Source organism: Epinephelus fuscoguttatus, linkage group LG8, assembly GCF_011397635.1.
Source record: "Epinephelus fuscoguttatus linkage group LG8, E.fuscoguttatus.final_Chr_v1".
In the NCBI taxonomy this organism is placed as follows: domain Eukaryota; kingdom Metazoa; phylum Chordata; class Actinopteri; order Perciformes; family Serranidae; genus Epinephelus; species Epinephelus fuscoguttatus.
In genome coordinates this window covers 31068360-31085206 of record NC_064759.1, presented here as the reverse complement: position 1 = coordinate 31085206, position 16847 = coordinate 31068360, and the positions used below count along the sequence as shown (strand labels likewise).

At 40.8% G+C, this 16847-nt stretch overlaps 1 protein-coding gene across 1 annotated transcript in view; it reads left to right on the top strand.

Annotated features, from left to right (window-relative positions):
* ulk4 (unc-51 like kinase 4) overlaps positions 1-16847 on the top strand; it is a 116205-nt gene that overhangs the window by 77291 nt on the left and 22067 nt on the right. Inside the window, exons 32-34 of the mRNA XM_049583518.1 lie at positions 2050-2155; positions 11012-11181; positions 14882-14983. Coding sequence (XP_049439475.1) covers positions 2050-2155; positions 11012-11181; positions 14882-14983 — 378 coding nt within the window. The remainder of the gene's footprint in view (positions 1-2049; positions 2156-11011; positions 11182-14881; positions 14984-16847) is intronic.

The window sequence follows — 16847 nt, the reverse complement described above, 5'->3', positions numbered from 1 at the left end:
TTCTTCTCAGATAAAATATCTGATTCCTCTGTGTCTCGCATGTGAAGAAATATGTGGAAGTAATGCTGTGCTTCTCACATTGCTAATGTCATGAGCGCCTTTCCAATATGTAACAATTAGCAAAATTGACAAAATTACCGTTTGAAAATAGCTTATTTTAGCTGACAACTTTGACATTCAATCCATAAAGTTTTTGAAAGACAGCTGCTCACTTTTATACAGCAGCTTTACAGATATTCAGTAGTAGTAAGAAGACATGCCATGGGCCTACGTCCAGTAAACTGGAGACTTACTGTACTGCTAAATTAGTGATTTTTCAGGACAAAAATGTACATTTGCATGACAAAATGATGAGGAAGAAATCCAGTCAGTGCACATCCAACACAGTGGCCCGCACCAGTTAATATTGACCTCGTTTGTAATGTGTTGTGTGTGGAGTAAAATTTAGCAAGGCTGACTTTGCCATGCCGTGTCCAGCTCTCGTAACATATTCAAGGTGCAAGCACTGGGCCCAAAACCCCTCACTGTATCACTGAAGTTCATATAGAACAGATGGTATTCGGGCAACTTTCTCTGCGTTGGTAAAGGTTACCCATTCTCGGAAGCCATCGGCTGTATTCGGCATCTGACTTCCGGCAGATGGCGATACAGCCTCTGGGGGTAGACCCTCGTTTTTTTGGCATTCCGGTTTGATTTGGGCGGAGGAGGCGAATTTCCGTCTCCGACTTCCGTTTATATATAAGTAAATACGCTGAACCATTGCGATGGATTCAGAGTTTGCAGTGATGCCAGTTATGTTCTGCCTCGTTAATTCACCGCACGGAGCGTTTAACCTGGCAACAACTGCAGCTGGCTCAAACGTGATTGATCAATATCACGCGGACTACAAACAGCCTACAAATGGAAACCAGGGCTCTTCCGCTCTTTTTCCAGAGGCAAGATCTCCGGGGTTTGCCTACAGACTCTACGTTCACTGAATGTAGAGTCTGTATATAGAGACTAAAGGTTACCTAAATGGATAAATATTGGTCATTTGAAACTAAAACTTCCAATCTTGGATCTTGGTTTGTGTGCAAGTAGTTTTGTGATATATTCAGTGGGCTGAAAGATTTATGTTCTCAAAACAGATTCAGTGTTTAAGTTCAATGCTATAAGTTTGAAGGTAAATGAGAAGATTGACAATGCTTCCCTCTGGCTCTCATGCTGCAGCCATGGCTGTGTGTATCAAAGTGGTGTCTACTGTGTTTGAGTTTAAAGTGTGATGAAAGTCTATGGCCAAAATGTTTATTTACTGATGAATGGTGTGGAAGTTCTACACGTTAATTCTATTTCCATTATCTATTGTAAAGGTCCAGTGTGTAGGATTTAGGGGAACGTATTGGCAGTAATAGTAAATAATATTCAAACTATGTTAACTATGCTTTTTATTCGTTTACCATCCCAATAAATCTGAAGCTAACGCTGTGTAGCGTATCCATATTGACAGAAGTTTATCGTTACACATTGATATTTTGATACATGATGCTAAGCTGCTTAGAACCAGGCTAGCTCAGATATTATTAAAGCTAAGACATAGTTTATTTGAAATCAGATGAAACCCAGCTGTCCCTGACCCTGCCTTGTTACTATAAGCCTTTCGTTCATAATTTCAGGGAGACATGGAGGGAGGGAGAGTAGGTGAGTGATGAGTAGGACGAGAGTGTCATAGTATCATAAGTCAAAAAAATAGTATAATATGCCATATAAATGTCATTAAAATGTCATGAAATAAAGTCATAGTATGCCATTCAAGTGTCATTCAAGGGAGGACGTAATCAATAGGTGATCGCTTGGCAAGTTTTTGTTGGTTGAAATCTGCAACCTCATTGCAAGACGGCGCTAAATCCTACACACCAGACTTTTAAGTCATCACATTTATTTTGCTGTTAGATAGTAGATGTAAATGAATCTACACAGAAACGCTCTGACTGTGGACTATTTGTGCAGTACAAGATTTTGTTAGCTGACTGGTAACCTATTAATCCTGTCTCTTCCCCTTACTTTTTGTAGGCTAACAGTAGTGATGTTACCAGTGGGATGGTCCAAAATGCAGTTGCCTTGCTGTGTAATCTCAGTGGAGACACAGTGTTGGACCTGGAGCCACAATACCAACAAGGTACACATACTTACTGTATGTATGTCTACATGCAGTATGCTTGAGGAGGAAAGATTTAACTTTAAAGACCCTACTTTTCTTGCTCTGTACTGTCTCTTGCACTAGTTCTGTTATTAGTGAATGAGTTAAGTGAGTACAAGAGGCTAGTCTGTCCATTGATCCTACTGCAAAGAGTCTCAGTATCATCTATCTACTCTGCTAGCAGTGTTATTGTCATGTTACTTCTTGACATCTTGTTTTCCCCAGTCTGCTGTCCTGCTGCAGCATAATGCCTATTCTGGTCAGCAACCTTGGCTGCGTGTGTGTGTGCGTGCGTGCTTGCTTGCGTGCGTGTGTGCGTGCGTGAGGCAAGGCAGTGCTTTTTGTCCTTCAGCTATGGTGAAACTCAGTAATATTAGAATTTCCTGTCAATTGCAAGTGATTCCAGAGGGCGGGGGGGTCAAATTTATGGTGTGTGTCCTCTTGGAGTGAGGATATTTTCCACAAGTTGGGTCATTTCAGGCCTGTTTTATCACCCAAGAGGTAGTTTGGGATTAGGACTTTAATTAGATAGAAGGACTAGTAAGGCACAATGCTTTGGCATGTAGAGATGTAGCCTCAGTCTTACATTAGAGAATGAATGCAGTGAATTAAAGATGCTTGCAAGAAAACATTTATAAACACTGCTGCCTCTGTGTGTGTGCGTAAGTGCCTGTGTGTATGTGTGTTTGCATGTGTGAGTATGTGCATATGTAAATGTTTCAGGACCCACAGTTCAGTGCTGTAATAGTAACTCTCAGTGGCAATGAAAATGCACACAATAATACTTCCTTTCTTAATTTCCTATTTTGGACTGTGTTCATTTCTCTCTGTTTCTGTCTCTATCTTTCAGTCATCATTTTGTGTCTCATTCTGTCTATCCATCTTTTCCTCTGCACCCCCTGCCTCCCCAAAAACACCACCACCCCTATCAACCCTTCCTCTCCTTCTATTTCCATTGGGTCAGCAGTGCGGCAGTTCAGTAGTCAGCATCATTATCGTCCAATCAGCTCCCCTCTCAACAAGAAACTGTCAACCCAGCACTAATACTGGCCGTGCAATTAACGCTATCTCCCTCTCCTCTCCTCTCCTCTCCTCTCTCCTGTTTGCTGTATTAACTTGTGCTGCTTATCTTGTCCCTCCTTTTCCTCTCCTACCATTCACTTCTAATCTACTTTGCTCACAATTTGCCCCCATCATTTCCTTCCTTCTCCTTCCTTCCCTCTATTCCCATTTCTCCCCTTTTCCCTGTCCTCTATTTTGGGCTCCTCTTCTGTCTTTTCCTCTCCTCTCTCCTCCTTTTTTAGTTGTGGTTTACTCCAGATCAGTGTGGCGATGGCAAGAAAGAAGGGAGAGGGAGAGGAGGAGAGAAGAGGAGAAGGGAGGAAGCGTGTATAATTGGCTTTTTAAGGTGTGACAGAGAGAGGAGGGGAAGGGTGGTGTGTGAGCGTGTGTGTGTGTGTGTGTGTGTGTGTGTGTTTATGTGTGTCTATGTCTGTGTGTGTTGGGAGGAAATGAAATAGTCAGTGAAGAAGAGCAAAATAGGGAGATGGTTTTTTGTGCTTGTGTGAATGTGTTTGTGCTTATGCTTCTGTGTATATGTGAGACAGAGAGATGTGTGTGCGTTATATGGGGGGCGGTGGATGCAGGAGCGCCCAATGTGTGTGTGAGTGTGTGTAAGAGAGAGAGAGAGAGAGAGAGAGAGGAGATGAGGTTTATAATTGGGCAGATTTGCCTCCGACTGAGATAATACCCCCTGGGGAATGAAGACAGAGGGAGCAAAGAGAGAGAAAGGCAGAGATAGGGAGGGAGAACGGAACAGAAAGAAAAAGAAGATGGCAAAAAAAGCACGCGAGAGGGAAAAGATGACAGAGCCAGGGAAGCAAAATGGGAGGTAAAAAGGGTAGCAAAGAGGTGACAGAGAGGAAGAATAGGGTACAGAGAGAGAGAATGTGGTGCATTTGGGTGAGGAGATGGGGAGGAGGGATGAGAGGATAGAGGAGAAAATTTGAGGTTGAAGTGAGTGACAGTTCGATAGAGGGAGAGAGAGAGGCAGGAAGGGAAGAATAACTTGATGTGGGAGTAAGAAAAGCTTCCTAAACAAAGTTCTTATTATTTTAAATGATTGTGAATGGCCCGGTCTTAATTTGTGAACATACAGCAGACTCATTTAGAAAGTCTAGGTTGTAATCTGGATATATAAGGGATAGAAGCCTGAAGTTTTTTTTTTCCTAGAGTTTAATTTGAGACTCATTTTGTAGGCACATTGACAAGAAGGCTGCATGATTTGATAAGGAAATGGACACATCTAGAGCATGTAATGCAGCAAAAATTCACCCCAAAAGTTCAGGACTATTTGCATCCTGAGCAACCACTGAGTTTGGTATAAGGGTGCTGACAAAGTGTCAGTTGTTATTTTCAAGTCCATACTTGTATTTTGGGTTTCTGCCAGAACATGTTTACATGCTTTAATGTAAAACATTTAAAAAAACAAAAACACTTATTTTCCTCATACTGTCTGTGCTGGGACACTTGTATTCACTCTCTGTCTGCTATGCTCCAATTTAGCGCCTGTCTCACTAAGCCTCCCTCCCGAAAAGCTCAATCTGTTGTTATTGGTCAGCATTTCCTTCTCATATCTCGACGTCTCATTGCTCTGCACCATCATTGCAGCCAGCAGAATGACTGTAATGGCACTTTAGCTTGTAGCTGATGTAACAGTATAGGCTACATAATGTAAACATTTGCAGTAGCGTGCCTGGAGCAGATGACAAATTAAGAAATTCATCATGATCTGACTTGTCAGCTTGTCTCAAAAGTAGTACAAAAGTGTCTGAAACAGAGTATTTAGGACGATCTGAAGCTTGAGGTTTTGCTCAGTGTTTACTTTTAATATGTTTACTTCATTTTTTGAAACTGCTCACATTTAGTGTGAACAGTCTGCTCTGACACTGTAACATTATATATATGATGAAAAACAAGGAGAAGCATGATAGGTCATCTTAAATTAAGGTCTCTGAGGTTCCTCTCTGTGTCTGATCCACTGTCAATCCTTGTTATTTCTCCTGACCTTCTGTGGGAAGCTTAGAGGATTTTTTATGTAATTGCCTCTGTGCCAGTGTTATCTAGTGTCTATGGAACTTGCATCTATAAATTGCCATTTGAAATTGGGTTCAGGTTATTTCCCCAAACGATGTATGAAAAATTCTATTGTGGTTCTCTCACAGCGTGTCCACACCCTTACCCAATCAATTATGCCCCCTGGCATAATTCATACCACAGAGATTTATCCTCCATATTAATGTTTTCCTATTAGCACCCAGGAGATCATTGGATTGACAGCTTTACATAACAGTAATCAATAAGGACCTTTTGACAGTAAATGCAAGACATTTTGCAGTGTCTTGAGTTTATGATGTGCATAGATTGTAATGATACCCGTGCTAGTTTGCGCTGCAGTGAAAAGTTATGGATCAATAGAGATTTGTAATTTTAGGGTATTTCATTTGAACAAAAAAATACACTGAACAAAAATTTAGATGCAAATTTTGGTCACAAATTTGTTAAAATGTTAGTGAGCACTTCTCCTTTTCCAAAATAATCCATCCACCTGACAGGTGTGGCATACCAAGATGCTGATTACACAGGTGTGCCTTGGGATAGTCACAGTTAAAGGTCACTCCAAAATGTGCAGTTTGATCACACAACACAATTCTACAGATGTCCTAAGTTCTGAGGGAGAGTGTCATTGGCATGCTGACTGCGGGATTGTCCACCAGAGCTGTTGCCTGTGAACTGAATGTTCATTTCACTGCCATAAGACGTGTCCAATGTCATTTCCCTGTATTTGGCAGTACATACAACTGACCTCAAAGCTGCACTAGTTGGTTAAGATGACTAAGTGCTGTCAAGACAAGACCCTACTGAGGACCATGAGTATGCAGATAAGCTTCCCCGAGATGGTTTCTGAAGGTTTGTGCAGAAGTTCTGAGGTTGTGTAAATCAGTTGTTGCATCAGCTGTTCAGGTGGCTGGTTGTAGAAGATCTTGCAGGTGAAAACACTGTATGGAAGTCCTTGGTTCGTATGGTAACATGTAGTCAGGAGTTGTGAGGCCGGTTGAAAGAATTGCCAAATTAATGGAAACAACATTGCAGACAGCTCATGGTAGTGAAATGGAACATCTATTTCACAGGCAGTGCAGACAGTCCCGCAGTCAGCATGTCAGTCTTGGGACATCTGTAGCATTGTGTTGTGTGATCAAACTGCACATTTTAGAGTGGCCTTTTACTGTGACCATCCCAAGGCACACCTGTTTAGTAAATATGCTGTCTAATTAGCATCTTGATATTCTACACCTGTCAGGTGGATGAATTAGGAGAAGGATCGGATTTTAACAAATGTGTTTGAGAGAAATATATTATTTAATACATGAAAAAAGTCTCAGATCTTAATCACAGACCTGTGCAAAACAGGAGTGGGAAAAAAGTGTTCTGAACACTATTTTAGTTGCCTAAATTTAACCAGACTAACTTCAGGGGTCGTGGATCAGAAAAGGCTGATAATATGTATACCATTTAACATTCATAGTGGAGATTCTGGAGGGCATTGACAGGAGACCTGTTTCATTGTTTGGGTATGAGGTTTGATATGAGTGCAAATTTGTTTACAGTTTTGCTCCTGTAGTCTGGTTATTTTCTTGACTGATGCATGAATATATGATACTTCTATGAGCTATAGGTGGGATTAAACAAAATTGGGTGCATCCATTCCAAACAACATATAATAAATCAAATATGTTTTCTATTAATTTTTATCATGGGAATCAATAAAAGGGCTTCCCCAAAATCAGTCACAGGCTGTATCCTGTCCAGGAACTACCAGCTAAAGGTCTGGGCCTGGAAAGTAAAACCATTTGCATTAAGTTATTCAGTAAGCACATTAAGCACACACATGATTCAGTCATACTGTGCCTCACTCTATCTTTGAAGAAGACTAACCCAGACACTGCATACATTAATGGGAAAGTCACATTAAAGAAACCATGTACACACTCAAATTGAACTTTATTTAAATCAGCTGAAACATTATCCATTAATCATGTGTAATCAGTTCAGTAGGTTTTTCTGTCCCCACAAAATTGTCTCACTTTGCCGAGACAGTGATGCTCTGAGCCATCCATCCTGTTGATTCCCAATAGAACTCATTGTACAGTGATTTATAAATAGATAATACCGCAAAGCGAAAGAATGTCTATTTTTAACCTAGTTAAAGTCCAAACTCCAAAATAGGACAGAGCACAATGGTTTTCACTCATAAATTATTCCTCCTTAAAATGAGCAAGTTCACATTTGTACGTATGTGACATTTTTAAAATCGACTTGTTAGTACCAACTGAACGAGGATGCTGTCCCTCTGATTACACTTCATCACCTCACAAGAGTACACACACACACACACACACACACACACACACACATACCCAAACTAGAGAGGTATATACCCGTACCTGCCAGTCACAGCAATACTGATCATTACTTTATTACTTTGTTGTGCATGATTTAATCAAGGGTACCCACAAAGGGTCAAGCATGCAGAAGGGAACTGTCCATTGGAAACGTACAATATAAATTGCAGGCCACAATTGGAAAATGTTTAACTGTCCTGTGACTTCCGGATGACTAGAGATTCAGTCAGCTGAGAATTAAGGGTTTATACAGCCAGCAAGCATCCTGCAATGCTGTACAAACTCTGCTTTACAAGTGTTGTTGCCATAGTCACATTCCTTTTATAGTATTGATGTAGATCTAATTGTCGCTTCTGGTTCAAGTCAGTCGTTTATTCATATCATTGAACTTTAACCTTACTGCATTTTGTTCACAGTTGCTGGTGAAATTCAGTTAAATGAATGCCATCATAGTAAGAACAAGCATCTATGAGCACAAATGAAATATTTATGTACATGCTTAGTGATTTGTATCTTTGGTCTGTGCTGTGTTTTGTACGTGGAACTAAATCAAAACATTTGACAAGCCACACAATACTCCCAGTGTGTGACTAACAACTGAAAACACTGGATGCATTTGGAAATAATGTTGGATGTGCTTCACATTGCTATTCCAATTCCCAGCTCTTCACTACCTCCTTAGAACTATTGTACCCCTCCTCTTCCAGTAAGACTTTGCTTTGTCTTTGTAGTCCAATTCAAATCAATACATAGTGTGACCTTTGCAGATTAATTGCAGATATCTTGAAAGGAATACCTTACCCCCAAAATGACCATTTGTATATCAAGTAGTCATGCTGTGTTACCTTGAATTTGTAAAGACAACATTTTGAGCATACTGGCGAACATACTGATTTGTTGATTGAGTGGGGTCCATGTTTAACAGGAAACTCATCACATCAAAACATCCATGAACAATCTCTCACAGTTTGTGCAGTGAAATCCAAGTCTCATTTCAGATGCATTTTTGCTAAAACCTTACTATTCAAAACTGAACTGAAGGTCAAATGTAAATATGCTCTCTTCAAAGCCAAACTCCAATACTAAGCTTTTTTAGTAACAAATGCGTGTGTCAAATAGTAAGATGGTAATCATGCAGATATAACACCTGGTTCATACGTGGCTAAAATATCAGGAACGTTCAGAGAATTTATTAGCTGGATTATATTGGTGTGGTTTTTTTTTTATTCGGTAAAGATGGCTGTGCATACTGATGGCAGCTATTCTCAACAGATATCAACAGAATAAGATTATTAACATATACATGAGCAACTATATAAAGTTTTTATTTGAACAGGACCGCATTGTCACGTCACATTAACAGCAGGAGAGGTCCTTGTCTGACTGAACAGTTCAAAGTAGAGCAGGCCTGTTTATTTAATTATGAGGCAGCTTGACAAACTAACAGTTCATCTCACTGACAGCAGGCTAGCTTGATAGCTTTCTAGTGTCTGCAGTGTTGCACTTTCACTCACAAAAATAAACACACTCAACGTCTACATTCTAAATAAAGATCTGTTGGGATAGAAAATAACACTGGGTGTGTTTTCCCCAGTGAAGGCAGTTATTTAACTGTTACCATCTTGTGCACAGAAATGAAAATAGAGTACAACTTTGGAGTTTTTGATAGCCAAAGTATTGGCACAGTGAACAATATTGGAAGGCACGTGTCGTGACAACCTAGTGAGAGCAGAATCTATCTAGTCTTCACTTACAGAGATGTGCAGTGAGAGCACCTCAGGGACAGAAGCCTACAATAACTACATAGATCAAGCTGCAAAATGCAGAGTATCCTCTATGTCATGTTAAATTTAATGAGCAAAAGAACATGGTTTTCCACTTTTGTAAGAGCTATTTATTCATGGCTTAGCAAGGGTTAGCAGCTTTACAACCTGTTCTACATGGACAGTTTTCTAGGGAAGGATAAAGTGAGGTGAGAGGGAAGAGACAGCGATATGAAGAGGAGAGCAGAATGTATTTTTAGATGAGCATCTTAATTGAGTTGTCTTTTGAGCTGTTTTTGTGACCATTCTGTGGTCTTGGCTGTGGTGATGCCACCAGATTTCCACAAATGAATTCAACCAGCAAGGCTTTCAGTTCTGTTAAAATAGTTGAATGAATGTCATATTCAGCTCTTTTTCTCCCTTGGACAAATTGGTGACAGTGAAATGTTGATCGACTTTAGAGGGAGAGTGTCTCTCATCTTGTACAGGAGCTATCGATCCACAGTGAAGTCGAACCAGAGCCTGCATGCAGACTATTACTCAGGTCACACTCAGGTATATTGTTATTCTTCACACTTCCGACATACATGTTGAAGAGAGATGGAGGTGTGTTGGTTGTTTGAAATGCAGAAGTGTCTTGGTTTGATTGGTTACAATCTGTGATTTCAGTTTATATTAAAAAAATACTTAACCTGCAAAATGACCATTCCTATATCAATTACTCACCGAGTGTTACCTTTAATGCTTGAAGAAAACTGTTTTCTGCCTCAACAGTGAATGGAGAATTCAAAAAGGTGAACATTCGCCATGAATTGAAGCAAATGGGGACTGTGTTTAACAACAGTAAAACTATCAAATCATAACATCTGTTTATTAACTCTTATACAAGTGCCATTTATCCAGTTTCAGGACTTCCCAAACACATGCATTTTCACTGACACATTATGAATTAAACTACTTCGTCTATGAGTAGCAGCCCTGAGCGTGCCCAAGCACATGTGTGAGTATGATCTCTGCTCCGGCTGTGGATGATATGGTTTGTAGTGACATGCACTGAATTGTAAGGCTTTCGCAAAAATGCGTGTGTGGGAAGTACTAGCATACGACTGGATAAATGGGACATGGATTGTACTGTACAAGTTGTGTGAGAGTTTATAAATGAATGTTTTAATTAGTTATGTTGTTGTTGTTAAACATAGCCCCCATTTACTTTAATTTAAGAAGAGTGTTCTTTTTTTTTTTAAGTTTTCTTCGTGAATTCAAGGTAACAGACAATATGTTGTTGATATACAAATAGTCATTTTGTGGGTGAAGTATTCCTTTAATGAATCAATGAGCTTGTGAGCAAACTGTTTTTGTTTTTTTGTAAATTTGATATTTCATGAGAGTGGAAAGACAGACCGCTGTAGTGCTTCATGTTTTCCAGCTGATGCCTTATTTTATTAACATGACCATGTGCTTAGTGTCTTTTGATGTAACTTGTACAATGTTTCATGTACTTGACTGTGTAGTCTGTCACCAGTGTAAAAATAGTGTAAGTTTTGGTACCAACAAGTCCCTGTATCCCAAAAATCCAGTAACTTTATCCTGAGTTTTCTTGTACTGCACAGGCCTAGTGGAGGTGGTGGTGAGCACCCTCTCAGAAGCTGCTCTAGTCCACCTGGATGAGAGAGAGGGGCATGCTGGGAGAAAGGTCAGCCATCTTGTGTTACAAGCCCTTCTGGAGCTGCTTCACAACATCCTCAAACAAACATCTGCTGTTGTCCGCTCTGCACTGCAGGTATGATTACTCAAACACAGCTAATGAGAACAAGAAACACACTGTCATCTCTTGGTCACCAAGCTGCCTTTGAGCAAGGCATAGAAAAAATCAGAAAGTGTACTAAAAAAACCCCAAACAGTTTAACTTCAAGCACCATCTTTCAGTTCTTAAATGTAGTAGCACTGTACTTCAAAAATGCCCTGCCGCAGCAACAGAGATTATGGTCATAAGCTGTACAGTGCAGTGCTGTAAGAAATAAAAAATCTCAGAAGTAAAATTATTGAGGCTCTTTGAGTAACTCAACAAAAATAAATGGAAGCCTCTGTCTTGTGCTTTGCAGCATTTTAGGAATGAATTCCGAGTGATAAGGCACATAAATGGCCATTAAAGCTGGGGTATGCAGTTTCCTGGAAACTGAATAAAAAGGGCAGAAATTGATAATCAACCTCCTCCTGTAGCTCTCCCCTTTTTTATCTTAAGTCCCTCCCACCAGGCAGCCATGGGCATATGCACACGCTTCATACAGTAACCTGGTGTTTCACATACATTGATTTATATATCTTATTTCTACGTAGAGTTCTTTCTCTTTATCAGACCATAAATAATACAAGAATCATCTCGCTAGCACCCCACAGTTTCTCAGACTTAACCCCCACCCCCCCCACCCCCCCACACCACCACTGTAGACTGCTTCGCCAGGGGGAGGGCAGGCAGTGGCTGCGGGGATGGACCTTAAGATTTGCGGCTATAGCAGCTCAAATTCAGCCATCACAGTGGGCTGGTGGCCAGCAGCAGCGCTGGGTCCAACGGCAGCAATAGAGTTTGGAGCGGTCCATTCCTCTGGTGCTGGGTGAATTTGGATTGCTGGGGCTGCTGGCTGGGAGTTTGTCTCTAAAGCTACTGCCCACTCTCCTCCCGGCGAGGTGGTCTGCAACTGCAGGGAGTGATGCAGAGGGCACACTGTAATTTAGACTCTCGCTAACGTTAACTACGTAAAACTTCCTACCCTAGCTTTAAAGCTATAGTGCGTAACTTCTACAGGTCCGTAAATGTCCGTTTCACCCAAGCCACTACTAGAGGAGATGACACAATGCTGATTAAGCCGATCGGCTCCTCTAACAATTCGCGGTATTTTTCAACATATATCATTTTTAGTATGCGTGTCGACCGGCGACATTCCCTCGCTGGCACACAGGAAATGCTTCCTCACAACAAGAAGGGAGGGGGAGGAAGAGCGGAGAGTGTCATAGCAAGAGGTAGAGCGCAGGTAGAAAGAGAAAGCAACATGGCGGAGAAGCGGCCGAGACACAGTTCAGAAGTGGATCTTACCACTAAGGCAAGTGTTACTCTGTGTACGGTGTGTGGCGACTGGCAAGTGTTACTCTGTGTACATGGAAGTGCCGCCGGCTTATTAGTTGTAATAACGCATTATCCGCTGGGAGGCGACAGAAGTTACGCACTATAGCTTTAATTGTAATGTCAATTAATAAGACTTTAAGGTGGATGTGATCTCAGCTTTGTGGCTTTATACTTTACTAACTCCCTCAAAATGGATCAGTGGAGCAAATATTAATATTTGGCTACTATTCTTGCAAGTTACAAACCACGTGTTTCCGTTACGGCACTGTAAGTATTTGCAGGGTTTCCGCCAGAGAAGTTGTTATGCCAGGCGGGGGGTGGTTACCATGTGTAAAGGTGTTATGATTATATTACTTGTCCACTGCCCCACAGTCATTTAGTTCATTTTTGCATATCAGCGCCACATTCATCAAATAAATAAAACTCGAATTTGTTAAATACTAAACGTGTTATCAACACTTAGTAGGACGATGGACGTTACAGTTATAAACTGAAGGTATGTGGTTGCAGCACAGAGTAGCGGAATGAGACGTCTGTCCTCGCTCCTGCTATCGGCTGTAAACACATGAAGCTGCTCCCATGTCTCTCTGGGTCTCGGTGCTTGTTTGCGGCAGAAACTCTCCCATCCTCTGGCTTGTCCCCGCATCTGTGTTCACCGGTGACTGGCTAGACACGGAAGATGACCCGTTGGCAACAGCCTGAAGCCTGTCGTCACTAACTCTTAAGTAAGGGGAAGATTTAATGATGAATTTATGTAATGCAAGTGACGACTGTGTTTGATTAGTAACTGTAATGTGATTACTGCATTTAGGGACAGAAAAAAGCCATTTTTGTCAGTAACACGTTACCCCCAACACTGATTATATACTTAAAAAAAAATCACTGTTACTAAAGTCCGTGCAAAGAAATCCTTAAAGAACAACGATGTCTTGTATATTTTTCAAATGTATTTTTAAAGGATTGTTAGCTTGTGTCAGTTGTTTGGCTGTATCATGTTCCACTGGTCCTTAAAGGCTGATGTATTTCCCACATTGATTCACCACTATTCACCAATTTTATCTCTGTTGAGCACAGAATCACCAACAGAATCACAAAGTCAGTTCCCTCAAAATGTTGCCCTTGTATTATGTCCCTAAAGGTGTGTGTGTGTGAATGTGAGTGTGTGTCCATTGATGTGTGCAGTGGGAGCTAGCAGGTTTAAGAAACTGCAATATTGAAGTTGTGGACTCAGGAGAAAGCGGATGAGGTCCCGAGTCCCTGGGACACACGCACACACACACACACACACACACACACACACACACACACACACACACACACACACACACACACACACACACACACAGGATACACAGAGGGGCCTGTCTGGCTATGTCCCTGCGGCCTCATTATCACCACTGGCTTTGTCCTCAGCTTGCCTCCCTACACACAGACGCGCACACACTCGCATACGCTCACATACACTCACACCAGCCCCCGTCTCCCCATAGTGTGCACCCCAGCCCAACGCATACATATTAATGCCTGGACAGGGGGGTGGGGGGACTAAAGGGGAGGCAGGGTAAAAGACTGGGTGGAAGAGGAAGGACAGAAGAGGGAGAGGGAAGGATGGATGATAGAGGGGAAGAGACAGAGCTGGAAAAGGGAGCAAGCAGAATGTGCAGCGGAAATCAATTCTGCGAGAAATGCAAAGCTCATTAAAAAGAAAACTTCGGCCCAAACCAAATTCATTTGGGTAATAAGGTCTGATAAGGAGAGAGGACGTGACTAGACCGCTCTCCCCAAACTATTACTCCATTGGTCAAGAGAGAGAGAGAGTCAGAGATTATATATACTACAGAAGAAAAAAGAGAAGGAGAGAGAGAGAGCATAACAGAGAGGAAGTGACTTTGGGGAAGAGAGAGAGAAAATATGTGCCAGTATTAATCACATTATTCCACAGCTAATTGGCCTGAAGTTCCACTGTAGGCATGAACTGAACTAGAATAAGCCAAAGTGAGGGACAGAGGTGCTAATGAGGGGGGGTAGAAAAAAAGGGAGGAGGTGAGAAGGCTGAAGTCTTAATGAGATGTAAAAATAACTTGATGTGACAAATAAAGAAAAGTGTTCAACCTGTGCTGTCCTGAGCACATCTTAAAGTGTGAAAGAAGGGTTAAAATGACACAATGTATGCAGAAAAACTATTTCCTCTCTTGGTCTATCAGTGTGTCTTTCTCTGTCTGTCTCAGTCTGTCAGAATCTGTCTTGGCAGGTCTCTGGATCCATCATTATTGACTGTCAAATCTCTATAAATGATTTAACATGAGTGTGTGTGTGTGTGTGTGTGTGTGTGTGTGTGTGTGTGTGTGTGTGTGTATAGAGCCAGAGGCTATCTTGTCCAGCAGTAGAGATGGAGGCAGCAGAGAAGCTGCTCCTGGAAAACAGACCCCTGAGCCAACTCAGCACACCCCTCATTCACATGGTGAGACCAACACTCACAGAGCCGCGTGTGTGTATGTGCGCATGCTTGTGTAAATGCCTTGCATGCATATATAAATATTTTCTGGGTTTGCTGCTGCATGCATGTTTGTGTACTGTATTTTTTAAATGTATGCCTGATTCAATGAGACAAACTGTGTATGTATTCTTATTTATGCAAGGAAGTGTGTACGTGCATGTGTTTGTGTTTGTGTGTGCAAGAGAGACAGGGAGAGAGATTTAGAAAGAGAAAACATGTCTACTTTTCTCAGTGTGTTTTTCATTATGTTGTGTCAGGCAGTAAGTAATACTTGTATTAGTTATTAGGCTGAGTGATACAAGTAGAAAATACAAGTACTGACAAAAAAAAGGTTTGGTGTTGAAATCAACTGTTTAGATTTGTGTTCATTAGTTTGAGTATATCACACACCCTCTGCCAATAACAATAAGGTACACAATACAACCTAGTATTTTGATATAATTGTAACTTCTCAAGTTTGGTAACGTGGCGTTAAGCAGCAATTAACTTGTAGTATGAGATGGTTACTGTAGCTAGCTATGCCAATGTCATTAACAAACTAATTGTTATGTTAGTTAAAATGACATTGGTCATGATCTCAAAATATTGAATTGTATTTTGTTGTTTACATTGATGTTATAGGTGAAGGGCTAATGAAAACATGGTATCATTTTATTTATTAAAAATAAGCATGACAAATACATATTCAAAAACCAAATGTGATCGGTCAGCTTATAATAGGCCTACTTATACAATGGCATGGACGTGATACAATGTATGAAATATACACTCAGTAGGCTACTTTATTTATTAACGTTAAAGTATACGTTAACAGTTAACTATGCTACTGTGGTATGTAAACATTACTTATTGATTAGGAAGTGCGATAAACACACAGGATTTTAAATCTTAACACACAAGGTATCACTTGATTTTCCACCATGGGTCCGGGCAATAGAGATGGTTCCCAGTGCCAGAGGTGAGCCTGAGCCTGGAGCTCTGCAGCAGGATGCTGTTGAAAGTGACACCTTATGCAGCACTTTTCACCAGTTGCTGGTGGCCAGTATAATCACTTTAACCATACACCTGGGAGAGTGTGTCAACTTAGAGATCCTGTAAGCTGTATCAGTTCACAGTTGGGACCCATAGATTAGTTTGAACTGCTTTTAACAAGCTAGTCTGAACTCCACTTCTGTGCTTCTCTGTGGGTAAATTTGCGGACATTTAAAATAACTTTAACATCTAAAGGTAAAACAGTGATTTCACAAGGAATCAACACCACTTCTGTAAATTATATTAATATTCTCTAAACCCAAATGAATCTAGCTAGACCTGTAAAAGCATCTGCCACTGTTGCTGTAGGTAGATCTACAGCTTCCTTCAAGACTACTTCTCAAACCTTCTCCCACATCTGACTGCACTGTAAGCAGCAACACTACTGATCAAGCTCATTTAAAAGTTCTTTCTTTATTAGCTCTCCCTCAAAGAAGTGTGCATAAACACAAACGTAAACTATTTTCAGAGAGACCAGTAAAATGCTTGTAATGCAATTTCATTCATGGACTCTGTGTCCTCTGTCCAGTTCCTTTAACTGGTTCTGTCAAAGTATCCAAGAATACAGGTTACATAGGCTTTATACAACGTGTTGACTATGCTATATGTGACATAAGTGTAGGAATTTTGTATAACTACAATATGCTCCTTGCTCTTTGCTTGTCTGTTTGACACAGATGATTATTCTAGTTCACTGAAGTAATTATACGACAGTTATAACAAATATTAATCCCAGAAATGTACAAAAAAAGCTCTTACATCTACAAGTCCCAGCACAGACAGTGATGCAGTCTGA